The 17,835-nt window shown below is 44.3% G+C and overlaps 1 protein-coding gene across 1 annotated transcript in view; it reads left to right on the plus strand.

Moving 5' to 3' along the window:
* Positions 1-17,835, plus strand: part of CACNA1A (calcium channel, voltage-dependent, P/Q type, alpha 1A subunit) — a 255,016-nt gene that overhangs the window by 34,899 nt on the left and 202,282 nt on the right. Inside the window, 2 exon segments of the mRNA XM_010855524.1 lie at positions 12,779-12,882; positions 16,212-16,351. Of these exon segments, the coding sequence (XP_010853826.1) occupies positions 12,779-12,882; positions 16,212-16,351 (244 nt within the window).

Consider the following 17,835-nt stretch of genomic DNA (forward strand, 5'->3'; position numbering starts at 1 on the left):
GAAATTGAAGATCATAGTTATAGGCTCTCCCAGAGTCTTGGGACTTCCTTGGTGGCTCATCAGTGAAAGATCCACCTGCCAATGCAGGAGACACAGGTTTCATACCTGGGTCAGGAAGATCCTCTGGAGAAGTGGCAACCCACTTCAGTATTCCTGCCTGGGAAATCACATGGACAGAGATGTCGCAAAAGAGTTGGACACGACTTAGCAACTAACCAACAGCCAGATTTGCTCCTAGCTTTTGTTTTCCTGTGGACCCCAGCATCCTGGCTGCAGAGGCTTTGACCTTGGGCTTCCTGCTGAGCCCAGTGGCCCTGGGAGGGACCTTTGTGGCCTTGTTTGGTTTGGGGGAGGGGATCTCTTGGCCTTGCTGCCTTCTCAGGGCCTTCTCATTGGCTGCACCTGGTTTTGAGGGAGCCTTCTTCACCTCAGCTGGCTTCTTGCATACCTTTCTCACCTCACCTGTGTTGGGAGGGTCCTTCTTTGACTCTCTTGCGGCTCTTCTTAGGGTCATCATTGCAGATGTCTCCCTGGTTTGGATTTTCCTTTTATTTGGGGGAACTAATTTGAAGCCACCACTGGCCCTCTGTGCTCGGAGTTAATTGTTTTCAGGATATTTCCAGGTTTGGATTTAAGCCAAAGGGTAGATGGAATGTATAGAGAAGATGCCAAGGGAATGGAGGATCTCGCTGACCACGGCACAGGAATGACAGTACAACGAGATTGGAGAACAAATCTCCCCTCGGTAGCCTGAACATACTGGGGAGCGCGGCTATAAATTGGACCAGGAGCCAGAGTTCTCACATCATTCAGGTGTCTCCAGGGAACTTTTCTGTCCTGACAAAAGAGAGAGAGAAAAACAAAGAGAAGTCCTCAGTCATTCTTTGGAGCCTCAGATTCCAAGAGGCTCCAAAGTTAATACTATTTAAAAATAACCACCACCTCCTGCTCCAGACGTGCCTTGATATTTTTTCCCTTTTTCTTTTTCATCAAGGGAACTTCATTGTGTTGTGTGTGTGTTGTGTTGTTGCACTGTTTTCCCTGAGTCGTGTTAATTCTTCCACATCTGAACTTTTTGTTACCGAGGAACTTTTACATTTAAATCAGGGATTTAATTTCAGAATGAATGCACACACTCACCTCACTTTCTAAAAACAGTGTAAAATAGAACTCTGTGAATCTCCAGGGTTGAGTTGGTAGTGTCTGTGACAAGTGTGCACTCCCCCCTCTAACCCAGCAATTCCACATCTTGGAATTTAGCTGGCAGGAAAAAAAAAATCCTGACAAATGCACAAGGTTGTATGGTCAGATTATTCATCACAGCTTTGATTGTAATAGCGACAAACTGGAGTCATTTAGGGGAATATTAAATGAGTGATGATGCATCCGTTTATGGTAATGCTGTGCAGCCTTTTATAAGAGGGACATTCAATGTAGAAAACGCGTCCAGTGTGGTGAGGGGCACAGCAAATCATGGGACATTATGTGTCATGATCCCAGTTGTGTAAAAGGAAAATGCAATTAGATACGCTTGTTTTCATGCATTTAATGGTATGTGCTGAGCACCTACTATGCGTCAGTATTTTCCTCCTTGCTGAACATACAATCAAGAACAAGTTAGACAGATCCTTAGGGCTCCCCCCACACCTCCCTTTAGTTAGGGCTGACCTTCCAGTGAGGGAGACCTCTGTAAGTAAGATTTAAAAAAAAAAAGATGTAATTTGTTAATGTGGAAAGTTGCAACAAACTAACAAGTGAAAAACAAACAGCAGAGAGGCAGAAAGGTTGACAGTGTTGCGATTTTAGACCTGGAAGCCAGGGAAGGCCTTACGGGAAGACTGTCTTTTTTTACCTGAACATTAGTTGGTTTACAATAATTTTTAAAGTAATTAATTACTTTACAATATTGTGATGGTTTTTGCCATACCTCAACATGAATCGGCCAGAGGTGTTAGTTTCATGTGTACAGCAAGGTGGTTCAGACATATATATACACACACATAATCTTTTTCAGATTCTTTTTCATTCTAATTACTACAAGACATCGAATGTAGTTCCCCATGCTGTACAGTAAATTCTTGTTGTCTGTCTATATATTGTGGTGTGTATTTGTTAATCCCATACTCCTAATTTATTCATTCCCCCACCCACTTTCGCCTTTGGTAACCATAAATTTGTTTTCTGTATCTGTTGAGTCTGTTTCTCTTTTGTAAAAAGTTCATTTGTATCATTTTTTTTTAGATCCCACGTATAAACCATATCATGTATTTGTCTTTCTCTGACTTGCTTCAGTTAGTGTGATAATCTGTAGGTTCATCTGTGTTGCTGCAAATGGCATTCCTTCCTTTTTTATGGCCGAGTAATATTCCATTGTTTATAGGCACCACATCTGGCTTATCCATTCCTCTGTTGATGGACATTTAGGTTGCTTCCATGTCTTGGCCGTTTTAAATAGTGCTGCTATGAATATTGGGGTGCATAGATCTTTTCAAATTAGAGTTTTCATGTTTCCCAGAGGTGTGCCGGGGAGTGGGATTGCTGGATCACATGGTAGCTCTAGTTTTTGTTTTCTAAGGAGCCTCCATACTGTTTTCCCATAGTGGCTGCACCAGTTTACACTCCCGCCAACAGTGTAGGAGGTGTCTTAGTACAGCCTGAAGGAGGTGAGAGAGAGCAGCCAGTGTGAAGCATGTGTGTAGAGGAAAATCCGAAAGAGAAACACCAAACTGCTAGCACTGATTATCTCTGGGAAGTGCAGTGGTGTAAGGACTTTTCACTTTTCAAGTGACGTATTATACATTTTAAGAACTAAACATACAATAAACACATATTCCTATTATAATTAAAACCATTTGTTTTCTAAAAGGGATCTTGAGGGCTGTCTGAGGAAAAAGTTATCTGCAAAGGTCAGTGAGTAAAAGCGTATGAGGGGAACTCTGAAAATCAAGGGGTGGGGGAAAGGAGAAAGATAAAGAACAGGGTTGTTGTTTTTTTTTAATTAAGATTCACATAACTAAAGTGAACAGTTCAGCAAATCAACTATATTTCACAACCTAAATGTCCATCAACAGATGAATGGATAAAGAAAATTTGGTGCACTTATACGATGGAATATTACTCAGCCGTGAATAGGAGGGAAATGGGGTCATTTGTAGAGATGTGGATGGACCTAGAGAGTATCACACAGTGAAGTAAATCAGAAAGAGAAAACTGAATATTGTATATTAGCACATATATGTGGAATCTAGAAAAATGGTATTGATGATCTTATTTGCAAAGCAGAAATAGAGACACAGAAGTAGAGAATAAATGTATGGATACCAAGGGGGGAAGTGGGGAGAGAATTGAGAAGGGGAGGAATTGAGAGGCTGGGATTGACACATACACACTCTTGATACTATGTATAAAATAGATAACTAATGAGAACATGACTGTTTACAGCACAGGGAACTCTGCTTAATGCACGGTGGTGGCGTGAATGGGAAGGAAGTCCCATAAGGAGGGATATATGTACATGGCAGGTTCACTCTGCTGTACAGTAGAGACAACAACATTGTAAAGCAACTATACTCCAATAAAAATTAATTAAAAAACATAAAAAGTAAAATGACAGTTGAGTGGCATTTAGTAGTTCTCCACCACCACCTTGATCTAGTTCTCAAATATCTTCATCACCCCAAAAGGAAACACTGTAGCCATTATGCATTCCCCCTCTTCCTCCCCGCTATTCTTGAGGTAAACAGAAGATTGAAACCACCCCAAAGTGGGTAAATGGATAAATAAATTGTGATGTATCCATACAATGGGATATTTTTCAGCCATAAGAAGAAGCAAATTATGGATACATGCCACAGTGTGGATAAACCCAAGAACATTATGCTATGTGAAGGAAGCCAGACACAAAAGCTTGTGTATTATAGGATCCCGTTTGTATGAAACATCTGATGGGTGTTTTTGCAACATTTATTTTAAGCCTGATATTCAGGGAGTGGACTCACTGTGTTTTGTTCCTGAAAATGCTTCGGATTTGAAAGACAACCTGATCAGCCATGATGAGAGTAGGTGTTTATACTCTTCAGTGAAGGGAGGGGAATGAGACTACATGACTAAAAAAGAAATTGAAAAAGTTAATAATACTAGTGGTGGCATTTGAAATAAAAACAATAAACATTGATTGCATGATTACAATGAGATGAACCTCGTGTTATGCTTTCATAAGCATAGAACGTTTTCTGATCATCATAAGAACCAGAGTAAACAAGAACAAAATACTCAGATTTACTGAATACATACTGGGTTGGCCAAAAATTCATTCGGGTTTTCAGAAACATCTTACAGAAAAACCTGAGTGAACTTTTTGGCCAACCCAATACTATGTACCAGGCCCTGTTCTGCATGTATTATTGAGTGTATCCACTCATTACATTCTCAGTCAGCCCTAGGAGGTAGGTGCTACATTTCACATTATATGTGTGTGTGGAAACCAAGGCTTGGAGAAGGAAACTCCTTTGCCCCAGGCCAAAACCATGTCTGACCCTGAAATCCTTTCAACTGCCCTGCTCTATGATTTCTCATGCAGATATATCCAGTTTTCTGAGCAAAAGCACAATTTAACTGCCCTGGTAGACTTCTCTTTTCAGAACCAAAGAATTGGAAATCATTGTGTACTTTAAAAAATAAATAGCACGTAAATCTATTTAAATTTGTATTTATTATTTGGCTGTTCTGGGTCTTCGTTGCTGCACACAGACTTTCTCTAGTTGCAACGAGTGGGGGTTACTGCCTAGTTGCTGTGTGCAGGCTTCTCGTTGCAATGGCTTCTCTTATTGCGGAGCACTAGCTCTAGGCGCACAGGCTCCATACTTGCCAGACACAGGCTCTAGAGTGCAGGCTCAGTAGCTGTGGCACCTAGCTTAGTTCCCCTGCGGCATGCGAGGTCTTCCTGGACCAGGGATCGAACCTGTGTCCCTGCAATGACAAAGGATTCTTAACCACTGGACCGCCAGGGAAGCCCCAAAACTTTTAGTGTTGGGATTTAAATTTTCTCTGAGATTTTCCTGCTGACATAAAGGATCTTTTGTGTGTATGTGCCTGTACTGTGTATGTTAAAAGTAGGTCTTTGCAGTTGTCTCCGAGACTTGACTTGTAATTAAAAGCCCGCCTCATGCCACTGGCCATGGTGCTGAAACATTCTGGGCATCGCCAGAGTTGCCCTTGTTAGTGCTTCACATCCATCGGTCTCAAGCTGATCCGCTGGTGGAAAGAGTTTGAGATATCTGCGATTTCAAGAAAGACCCTTTGGATTGTTGGAAGTTGATATTGATTGTTATGACCCATTCTGGCTGGTCTTATGAAGAAGTGGACTAGTATGCAACGGTTGATAATTACTATATTAGATTGTGTCAGTGGCTGGAACTCAGGTGAAGACTGATCCAGTTGGCCTCATCATGGTTAAAATCCCAGGTATACCCCAACTCCAGTTTTTAAGTAAAGGCCAAAACATCCACCTTCTAGCAAGTAGGCGTAAGCTGTTGAGTGGTCTGTGGGGACCCCCACCAGCATGACTTTGAAGTGAACCGTAGCATATATATGACCTTGAGCAATCTGTTTAGCCTCTCTGAGCCGTAATTTTCTTATCTGGAAAGTGGAGCTTGCAATAGAACCTACCTTGTAGAATTTTTGCAAGGAATTAACTGAAACAGTGAGTATATAGTGGTTAACTTGGTGTCTGCCCAACAAAGTGCTCAATAAATTGCAGCTGTAATTATGATTGTTGTATCTGTTAATGGCCTCATAATAGTTGATCATATTTCTAAATTAAACCATGGCATCTGTTTAGTGGAGCAGGAAATATGTCCTATACCCAAGGCCTTGGTACCCCCTACTCTTTTCCTGGTAATGGTGAAAAGCATGGAAGTAACATGAAAATAAGACTTGCTTGGCTTCTCCCCACAATCTCAACTGCCTGATTGACTCATTGAAGTATCTGTTTCCTCAGAACACATCCATCAGGCAGCCCCTGTAGTAGAGACAAGACTTTGATGGGTTAACAAACCTGATTTGATTTTTCGCACTAACTGCAGAAGGCTGGAAATGAGATGGGAATGGGGCAAGGTACCACAAAGAGAAGGATGGGTCATTTGGACGTTCTGCAAGGTCTTGCTAAGGGGCTGGGATCATCAGCTATGCCCACTTTACAAATTGATTTTCCTTGATGCTCTGGCTCCCAAGAACAGCTCCTATTCACAGACACGGCCCTTGTTCCCTGTAAAGAAATCACTGGGTCATTTCCTGTGTCACACACAGCCCCTCTCTGGGGCCACTGGGGGTCCTGATCTATCTTATTGTGGGGGAAGTTTTGTGTATCTGTATTCGCCTGTAGGGCTGTTTGCTAGTCTGACTTCCATGAGCCATTTCAGGAGCCAGCTTTTCCTCCCACCAGGGGTGCGTCTCTCCTCCTCATCTCCCTCCCTCTTCTTTTGGCCTCTTCGGCTGGCTGATTAGTCTGGATCCCGCTGACACAGGTGTTTTCTCCGTGAACCAATCGGGGAGCAGGAAGGCTCAGCTCAGCTCACAGAGGCATTGCTCACCACAGCTGTGAGTTAGAACCCAGGCTTTCTAAATAGGGAGGATCAGGCACAACTCAGGGTTGGGCTGAAAATGCCTCATCTCCCCCTGCCTGGACAACCTTTGACCTCTACCTGGGGAAAGAATCTCCTGTGCCAAGAACTCAGTACAGTGCACCAGGCACATCACCGCAGATTTCAAGGAGTTGATCTGTGTCCTTAACGTGCCTACAGAGATTTGGCACATGACGAAGTGAGGGGAGAGATGTGGACAGCAGGACCCACCCACCCTTCCTTTCTTCCATAGGTGTTTACTGAGCACCTACTCTGGAACAGATGCCCTCTTAGGTGCTGAGAACAAAGCATCAAACAAAACAAAGTGTTTTGCTTGTACAGGGCTTATAGTCTGTTAGGCAAAAGAAACAGAGAAACCAGGTAAAGGAGAAAAATACAGCAGGTGTTTGGGGGCAAGGGCCAAGGAAAAAATTAAGTAGGGAGATGGGGTAAAGGGCCTCACTGAGGATGAGAAAAGAGAAAAGACCTAGAAGAGAGGGACGGAATCTTGTGGGTCTCTGGGGAAAGAGCATTCTAGGAGAGAGAATAGCAGGTGCAAAGGCCCTGGCAGTAAAAGGTGCCTTGTGTGTTTGAGAAAGATGGAGAGGCCAGTATGGTTGTAGGTAAATGAACCAGGGGGAGAATGGAGGAGATGGGGGCAGGTCATGCAGGACTGCTGGGAGGGCTTTGACTTTTCTTCTGAGTGAGGTAGTAGCCATGGGAGGGCTGTGACTGTTTCCATGTGCAGTAAACCAGAATTTTCTGTGCTGCGTCTTCATCTCATTCCAACATCACTCTTGATCCATGAAGGTCTTGGGTTTCACCTTGAGTGGAGGCAGAAGACTGGTCCAGGCCTCCTGAATTCTCCTCCTCTGGGGTCAGAACATGGAGGAGAAGGCTTGGAGCAGAAAGGCGAGCCCCCACTTCTTTCTGGATGACTCAAAGCCACAGTAACCGGGGCTCCTCCTCCCCCCTGAAATAGATCTAAGGCAGCACTTTCCAAACTTCAGTGTGCACAGAGCCCCTAGAGATCTTGCTGAAGTGTATGTTCTGACTCAGCAGGTCAGCATGGGGCCTGATGCTCTGCTTTTTTTGCTGGGTGTTGGCCTCTGCTGTTTGGTTCCTGGACCACGTGTTAAGTAGCAAGGGTGTGGACCACACCTTAAGTAACAAGGGTGTAAGGTCAGTGTTGCAGGTTCCCATTTGGGGCGTGTCTTTGGACACTGGCAGGGTGCATGGAGAGAGAGGGAGGTGACATTTGATAGCCAGTGTATCTATGCATGCATGCCTGCTAAGTGGCTTCAGTCATGTCTTACTCTTTGCTACCCTATGGACTGTAGCCCACCAGGCTTCTCTGTTCATGGCATTCTCCAGTCAAGAATACTGGAATGAGTTGCCATGCCCTCCTCTAAGGGATCTTCTCAGCCTAGGGATTGAACCCATGTCTTCTGCATTGCAGACAGATTCTTTACTGCTAAGCCATCAGGGAAGCCAGTGTATCCATACCTGACCAAAAAGAAAAAGAAATAAGATGGGCATGGGCAGCCTCTTTCTGTTGGTTTGCATGCTGACTAAGACTTCATTGTCATACTGGAGAGCTCTGGGTCTGAAACCCAGGTGACCACGGCAATTGAAAGCCCGATAATGCAGCCCATGAAAGTGCAGCTTGCTGCTGGTCTTGTGGGACTCTTCCTGGAACCTCAGCTCGAATCAGATACAAAGGAAGTCACATCCCAGCCATTTAGGGGCAGGAGGCCAGGGGGCCCCAAGAGTGAGGCTTGGTGCAGAAGCACACAGGGAGCTAGTTGGCAGAGAAGGAAAGCGAAATCATCAGATTCAAATCATGGCTTCAGAAGCCTCGGCAAGGGGAGGCCGGGGAAGGGCTTGGCATTGCTTCTTTGTGTACAAATATTGTCTCTTATTTTCTGGGCTGCAGGGTGAGGCAGAATGGAGTATTTGTGCAACACAGCCCAGCTTTGTTCTCTGTGCTTCTAATGACCGTCAGCTCGGAGGCAGGAAGCCAATCAGAGATGATCGTCAGCAGGAATGGCTTTTGTTGACTCCCCAAATTGCCCTGAGTCTTGGATTTGCTTTTCAAAGTGTGCATGGAGTGTGGCTCGACTGCTTTCAGCTGAAGGCAAAGGCTGAAGCGGGTGACAAAGAAGACCTCTTTTCCTTTCTTAGACTCTTATTCCCAGGTTGCCTATTTCAGACTTTATTTTCACACCTGGAAAGTGGGTATATATTCCAACTCCTCCTCCTCCAGCCTGTGAGATCCCTTGGTTTTTATGAAACGTCCACGATACTAAATGTAACTCTAGAGCCAAACAGGATACCGAGGCTAGTTAAGTTTCCAAGAGAGAAAGCTGGGAGGAGGGCAGTAGTTCATCAACATGGCCAAGTTCAAGATATGCTATTTAATCCTTCTGCACAACAGTGGATTTCAGTGTTCCCAGAGGACACTGGACAATATCTGGAGATGAATTTTGGTTGTTATAAGTTTTGATTCTCATAACTGGAGAGGAGGATGCTACTGGCATCAAGTGGGTAGAGGCCAGGGATGCTGGTCAACACCCTACAATATGCAGGACAGCTCCCGTGAAACCCCACCCACAGAGAATTGTTATTGTTCGGTTGCTAAGTCATGCCTGACTCCCTGTGACCCCATAGACTGCCTCATGCCAGGCTTCCCTGTCCGTCACTATCTCCCGGGGTTTGCTCGAACTCATGTCCATTGAGTTGGTGATACCATCCAACCATCTCTCCTCTGCCACCCCCTTCTCCTTTTGCCTTCCGTCTTTCCCAGCATCAAGGTCTTTTCCAATGAGTTGGCTCTTTGCATCAGATGGCCAAAGTATTGGAGCTTCAGCGTCAGTCTTTGCAGTGAATCTTCAGGATTAATTTCCTTTAGGATTGACGGATTTGATCTCCTTGCTGTTCGAGGGACCCTCAAGAGTCTTCTCCAGCCCCACAGTCAGCCCCTCATCATGTCAGTAGTGTGGGAGTTGGGAGACCCAGCTCCAGAGTAACCAATTCCCTCAGGCTTTCTCCCTCTGGCATCCATTTCTCCACACCTAAGCCTCCTTCTCAGAAATTTCCAGCTTTGTTGTGTTAGTGTGTTAGTTGCTCAGTCATGCCCGACTCTTTGCAACCCCATGGACTGTAGCCCACCAGGCTCCCCTGTCCATGAGATTTTCCAGGCCAGGATACTGGAGTGGGTCACCATTTCCTTCTCCAGGGGATCTTCCCAACCCAGGGATTGAACCTGGGTCTACTGCACTGCAGGCAGATTCTTTACTGACTTTTTTATTTAAAGTAATTATTGATATGTATGTTCTTATGGCCATTTTGTTAATTGTTTTGAATTTGTCTTCCTAGGTCCTTTCTCTTCTCTTCCTCTTTTGTTCTCTTCCAATATAAAATTTTAAAAATTAAATTAAAAAGAAAAGAAATTGCCAATTTTGTTTATTAAGGCTGTTGGCCTGAGGATGCTTCTGCAGATCTGGCCGGGGAAACAGGGATATTGTGGATCACCCGCTGATCAGCAGATCAGGTCCTGATATGAAGTGAGCAGGACAGACCCTCCCCAAGGGCAAACCCTCCAGTGGGACTGTCTGGTGGCTGGAGCAGTGTTCCAGGTTTCAGGGAGGCGCTTGTGCCCAGAGAGAGAGGGAATATGCCTCTAGAAATGGCCATATGACCTACACCTTCCCTCCTTTGGATCTTGAAAGGGCTGATTCTTGGAGGCTTGACTACCATGTTGTTCTTTACTGAGGTGAAATTCACACAGCAGTACTAGCCATTTTTAATTCCTTGGTATTCAGTACATTTGGAATGTGTTCAGCTATCACCTTGATCTAGTTCTAAAACATTAAGTAACCACTCACCATTGCCCGCTCTCCCAGCCCCCTCAGTCCTTGGCAACCACCAGTCTGCTTTCGGACTATGGACTTGCTTGTTTTGACCATTTCATATCAATGGAATTCATACAATACATGGTCTTTTGTATCTGGCTTCTTTGACTCAGCATGATGTTTTTGAGGCCCCTCCACACTGCAGTGTGAGTTAGTGCTTCATTTTTATGGCAGAATAATATTCCATTCTATGGATATATCATATATTGTTTAACTATTCATTCCCTGATGGACATTTGGGTTGTTTCCACCTTTTGGCTAATTGTGAGTATTGCTTCTGTGAACATGTATCTGAGTACTGGTTGTCCAGTGCTTTTGGTGTATACCTAGGAGTGGAATTGCTAGCTCTTAACTTTTTGAGGAGTCATCAAACTATTTTGCTCAGTGGCTGTACTGTTTTACATTCTCACTAGCAATGTACAGTGGTTCCAGTTTCTCACATTCTCACCAACACTTTATTTTTTAAATAAATCAACCCAGTTCTTTTTTTAAAAGATTTATTTATTTATAGCTGCACTGGCCTTTATTGCTGTGTGTGGGCTTTCTCCAGTTGCAGAGGGTGGGGGCTCCTCCGTTGTTGCCAGGCACGGGCTCTAGGGACATGGGCTTCACCAGTTGCAGCTCATTGGCTCAGCAGCTATGGTGTCCAGGCTTACTTGTCCTGCAGGGTGTGGGATCTTCCTGGACCAGGGATCAAACCCATGTCCCCTGCATTGGCAGGCTGATTCTTTACCACTAAGCCGCCAGGGAAGCCCACCAACACTTGACTGTTTTCTGTTTTTTTCATTCTTATCATCCTACTGGATGTGAAGTGGTATCTCATTGTGGTTTGATTTGCATTTTTCTGATCTTCTTTGGAGAAATGTCTTTTCAAACTCTGCCTGTTATTTAATTGGGTTGTCTTCTTATTGTCTAGTTGTAAGTGTTCTTTATTCTGATACTAGACCCTTATCAGATATATGATTTGCAAACATTTTCTTGCATTCTGTTGGTTTTTTTTTCACTTTCTTGACAATGTCCTTTGATGCACCAATGTTCTAAATTTTGGCAAAGTCTGATTTGTCTATTTTTACTTTTGTTGATCATGCTTTTGATATCAAACCTGATCACTGTATTTTATTTTTAATTTAATTTTTATTTTAAATTGGGATGTAGTTGATTTACAGAGTTGTGTTCGTTTCAGGTGTAAGCAAAGTGAATCAGTTATGTACACACACACACACGTATATATATTCATTCCTTTTCAGATTCTTTCCCCATATAGGTTATTACAGAATGTTGAATAGAGTTCTCTGTGCTATAGAGTAGGTCCTTGTTGATTATCTATTTTATATATAATAGTGTGTATATGTTAATCCCAAACTCCTAATTTATCCCTTCCCAACCCCACTTCCCGCTTTGGTAACCATAAGTTTGTTTTCTGAGTCTGTGAGGCTGTTTCTATCTTGTGAATAAGTTCATTTGTATCATACTTTAGAATCTACATATAAGTGATGTCATATGGCATTTGTATGTATCTGACTTACTGTATATGATAATCTCTAATTGCATCCATGTTGCCACAAATAGCATTATTTCATTCTTTTTTATGGCTCAGTAATAGCCCATCGTATGTATGTACCACATCTTTATCCATTCTTCTGTGGATGGACATTTAAGATGGACATTTTGATATCTGATCTGATCACTGTATTTTAAATTGCGACCACCAACCTCCTCTCCTGCTTTTTCTCTCTGTGGCATTCACCGTACAGTACCGTATGCCTCTCTTCTACAAGGGCAGAAATTTCTGTGAGTTTTACTCTCAGCTGTAACCCTGTGCCCAGGACCTGGCACGCAATAGGTGCTAAATTGATATTTGTCCAATGAAGGTTGGAGGTGAGATGGAGGAAGAGCATCTACAGTTTCCTTACGGAGTCATCTGCTGGGTTTTCATGGCAGTGAAACTCCTCTGTATGAAGCTATGTTGGTAGATCCATGTCATCATACGCTTGCTCAGACTCACAGAATGTACGACACCAAGCATGAACCATAGCGTAAGCTAAGGACTTTGGATGATAGTGATATGTCAGTGTAGGTTCATCACGGGTGACAAATGCACCACTCCAGTGGGGGACGTTCATAACAGGGCAGGCTGTGCCTATGTGGGGGCAGGGGACATGTGGGAAATCCCTGTATCTTCCACTCAGTTGTGCTTTGAATCTAAACAAAGCTGAAAAGATTTTCCTTAACTCTGTGATACTCCCTTTGAATATATGATTTTAGCCACCATCATAGCAAACTGCATCGTCCTCGCCCTGGAGCAACACCTACCTGATGATGACAAGACTCCGATGTCTGAACGACTGGTGAGTGATGTTTCCCCGCCAGGGTCTCTGCTTTGGGGGCAAACTGATGTGCCTGTGGGATCTGAGAGCAGACTGGGCTCTTAGTCTTGTCTCCAAGAACCAGATCCTGGGCCCCCTGCCTGTTGTTGTTTAGCTGCTAAGTCCTGTCCAACTCTTTTGTGACCCCATAAACTGGAACCCACCAGGCTTCTCTGTCCATGGAATTTCCCAGGCCAGAATATTGGAGTGGGTTACCATTTCCTTCTCCAGGGGGTCTTCCCAACCTAGGGATCAAACCCGTGTCTTCTGCATTGCAGGAGGATTCTTTACCACTGAGCCACCATGAAAGCCCTGGGGAACCTAAATTTCATGAATACCAATAATCTGGGGAGAGAGAAGTCCTCGCTGCCCATCCTCCACTCTTGCCCCCCCAGCAGACCTTTTGTTAATCTGGAGAGGGATGGAGGGGTTACGTTGTCCATGAGGAGTCACATTCAGAACAAAATTTTGGGGAATTCTCTGGCAATTGGGTGGTTAGGACTTGATGCTTTCACTATCAGGGCCCAGGTTCAGTCCCTGGATGGGGAACTAAGATCCTGCAAGTCTGGTGGCACAGCCAAAAGAATTTAAATAAATAAATAAGTTTTTAAAAAAGAAAAACAAACAAAAATTCTTGTGAAAAATATTAACCATACATAAATACATGGAGAACAGTACCATGAACCCCTCATGAACTCCTCATCCAGAGATAACAATTATCAAGATTTTGCCTCACTTCATGTTTCCTTTTGTTTTTTATTTCCTTGGTTTGTTTTTCTTGGCCAAAGTATGTTAGGGCAAATCCCAGGCAATACGTCAATTCACTGCCATATACTTAAGTCTGCATTGCTCAAAATATGGGCACTTTCTGGGACTTCCCTGGCAGTCCAGTGGTTAGTACTTAGTGCTTTCAATGCCATGGCCTGGGTTCAAACCCTGGTTGAAGAACTAAGATCCCGCAAGGCACATAGAGTGGCCAAAAAAGATGCTTTCTTACATCACCCCAGTGACATGTTGACATCCAGCACGCCAGTGGTTCCTGGGAATCATCAAAAACCCAGCCAGTAATCAAATATCCACAGTTACATCAGAAATGGCATCTTACAGGTTGTTTTGTTTGAACCAAGATCCGTACATGGTCTAGATTTGATGTTAAGGCTTGTAATCTAAGGCAGTTATCTTCCCTCCTGCCATTGACTCTGCAGAAACCAGTCCAGTTGCCCTAAGGAAGGTCCCACATTCTGACTTTTGCGTGATTGCTTGCTTGCTGCTGCTGCTGCTGCTAAGTCGCTTCATTCGTGTCCGACTCTGTGCGACCCCATAGACGGCAGCCCACCAGGCTCTGCTGTCCCTGGGATTCTCCAGGCAAGAACACTGGAGTGGGTTGCCATTGCCTTCTCCATTGTGTGATAGTGAAAAGTGAAAGTCAGGTTGCTCAGTTGTGTCTGACTCGTAGTGACCCCATGGACTGCAGCCTACTAGGCTCCTCCATCCATGGGATTTTCTAGGCAGCAGTACTGGAATGGCTTGCCATTGCCTTCTCTGGATTGCTTGCTTAGGGCATCATTTAGCTGGTTTCTCTTTCCCCAGGTTTACTACACATGAATATCAGCTCTGGAGTCAAAATCCAGTTTGATCTGGTGGAACTCTGCAGAGCTGTAAAGTAGCACTAAGTTCTCTCTTGATGCCAAGCCATCCCCCATCCCCTTGGTTTGCCTCCTGGCATTCTGACAACCCCAAGAAGGAGACCTTGCTCCTTCCCATCACCATTTCAAAGCCAGCTTTCAAAACTCAAGTGTAGGGAGAGAGAGATTTTAGAAGTCATTCCTTCCTAATCCACATAATATTGATGATCTCAAGGCTCTTACATGTTAATAGCTATGTATTGGGCTTCCAAGGTGGTGCTGCAGAAGAGCCTACCTGCCAGTGCAGGAGATGCAGGTTTGATTCCTGGGTCGGGAAGATCCCCTGGAGTAGGAAATGGCAACCCACACCAGTATTCTTGCCTGGGAAATCTCATGGACAGAGGAGCCTGGTGGGCTACAGTCCATGGGGTCACAAAGAGTCAGACACAACCTAACACACATGCATGCAGTTATGTATTATAATGTGTTTCCTAAAAATAGATAACTAGTCCAGAAAAACAATGACTTAAAACTTTTTTGTTTGTTTTTGCTTAAGATCAGGCTAAGTAAAAAGAGTTTGTTTAAAGAATAGTAAGCAAATAGTAGTAGCGATGGTGAGCTGGTATGGGAAAGCTCATAGAGGCAGAATGAAAATGACTGAAGCTTGAGAAGCATTGTCATTAACAGATGAGGGAGACAGCAATGGAGAGGCTCTGAGGGAACAAAGTTTATAGCTTAATTCCAAGTATTAATACTATAGAGTGTCAGCTGGAAGCCAGGCCTGGCCGGAGGCCTGGTGGGGAGCTGGGAGCTGGAACATCAGTCATTTACCAGCCAGTGCAGAAGTATTCATTCCAATATTTTCTCAACCTGAACTGCTCTACTGGTGCACACCAGCTTAGAATCATCACAAGTGTCAGATTTGGGGGCTTGGAGGTGAGGTCAGTGCACAGGGGCCAACCCCAGGGTCCTGGATGATGTATGTGACAAGTAAACATTCTAAACCAACGCTTTCTTGTGGAACTTTCTACAGTGATGGAAATATCCAACATCTGCACCGTCCAATATGTTAGCCTGGAATGGGACTAGTGTGACAGCAGAACTGAGTCTTTCGTTTTATTTCACTTAAATTTATTTTTTATTATATATTTATTATTCTTGGCTGTGCTGGGTCTTCGTTGCTCTGCCTGGGCTTTCTCTAGTGGCAGTGAGTGGGGGCTACTCTTTATTGCAGTGCACAGGCTTTTCATAGCAGAGACTTCTCTTGTAGAGCAAGGCTCCAGGTGCATAGACATCGTAGTTGTGGCACTCAGGCTTAGTTGCCCCATGGCATAGGGGATCTTCCCCAATCAAGGATCGAACCCGTGTCCCCTGCATTGGCAGGCAGATTCCCAACCACTGAACCACCAGGAAATCCCTTCATTTCAATTTAAATAGTCACACGTGGCTGCCTAAGTAGTGTGTAAAGTTGGCCAAATGGAAAGGAGTCGTCTTCTCCATGCTTCTGTTTTTCTCGCAGTAGCCTTTGGACAAGGTTACTCCAGGCAGAATGCAGTGAGGCGCGGTGAGGGCTGGAAAGTCTGGAGAGGTGAGGGGAAGTGGGTAGAGATTCTGAGTGGGTGGTTCCCTGTTCATGCCGCCCTCTGTCCAGCCAAAGACACTAATCTTACCTTCTCCCCCTTCCAGGATGACACAGAACCATACTTCATTGGAATTTTTTGTTTCGAGGCTGGAATTAAAATCATCGCCCTTGGATTTGCCTTCCATAAAGGCTCTTACTTGAGGAACGGCTGGAATGTGATGGACTTTGTGGTGGTGCTAACAGGGTAAGTGGTCTGTGGTGTGTTTCTTAGAATTGTCTTGAATGATGAGAACTCTGGAAACATAAGGATTGGTGGCATCCGGGCTGGGCTCAGAAATGCTGAGCCCCCATGTTCTTCCATGTGCTTCTGCCCTCTTACCCAACCCCCCTCACCTCCTCATCTCGGCTGGAGATCACGGCAGATGCTTTCTGTTACAATTAGAATAAATAGCTTTTAGAATTGACTGCTTCCAAAGTGCTTTACGTACATTCTCTCATTTAATCCTCACAACAATCCAATGAATTAGGAAACATTAATATTCCCATGTGAGCCCTGAAGAATCTGAAGCATAGAAGGAACTTGCTCGCGATCACCCAGCTAGTAAGTGATGGAGCTGGGATTTGAACCTGAGATGATATCATTCCGGAACTCGAGTTTGTAACTATTGCGCACACGTAGTCCTTTTGCTTTGCTTGGGCGAATACCTTGCCTTTATTTTAAATTGGTAAATGCTTTTTGAGGACTTAAGGGTGCGAGAGATTGTGGTGGGATTATGGAGAAAACCAGCTGAAGTAAGGTGCAGTCAGTGCCTCTGAGGAGGTTTCAGATCTGATACAATGAGCCAGAGGTAAAAGGTAAAAGGTGAAGGTGTATACTCTGTCCACCTTGTATAAGGTAACTCTAGCTACTATAACGGCTACAACAAAATCCAAAACTAGGTAATGACTTAAACACAACAGAAGTTTTATTTCATGCTCGTTGAAAGATCAAAACAGTTGTTTCTCATTGGCAGGCTTCTCTCCTCTGCACAGTGATTGAGGGACTCAGGCCCTCAATATACATTGTGGTTCCCTATTGTTGACTCACAGATTGGGTCTGCTTGTCTACAGGAAATCATGGAAGAGACATGAACGTGGATGGTGATGCTTGGGGCAGGGAGGCGGTTGTAGAGTCCTGGCTGGAACCTGGCTCATAACCTCTTTCACTCATACAGACTTCTGCTCGAATTCAGGCACATGCCCATACATGGCTCAGGGAAGCTGGGAAACAGCACACTGTGCTTAGAAGGAAATGGAAATGGATTTGGTGGATAGTCAGCCAGTCTCCGTTACTGACCCCAAAGCCCTTTATCCAGTCCCAGTATAGACTTTACCATTTTGTGATGATTTTGAACTCCTTTGCTTACTTACTCCTCTCCTCCAAGCTAAGTCTTTTTCTTCTCTCCCAAGAGCCCTATTCACTGAGAGATATTCCTCATAGTTCTCCTACATGAGAGCCCAGTTTTCCTCTATGGGATTATAATCCTCTATGGGATCATTTTTGGGGGGTGCTCCAAAATCACTGCAGATGGTGATTGCAGCCATGAAATTAAAAGATGCTTACTCCTTGGAAAGAAAGTTATGACCAACCTAGACAGCATATTAAAAAGCAGAGACATTACTTTGTCAACAAAGGTCCATCTAGTCAAGGCTATGGTTTTTCCAGTGGTCATGTATGGGTGTGAGACT

The sequence above is a fragment of the Bison bison genome, unplaced genomic scaffold (genome assembly GCF_000754665.1).
Source record: "Bison bison bison isolate TAMUID 2011002044 unplaced genomic scaffold, Bison_UMD1.0 scf7180017864365, whole genome shotgun sequence".
Classification (NCBI taxonomy): Eukaryota; Metazoa; Chordata; class Mammalia; order Artiodactyla; family Bovidae; genus Bison; species Bison bison.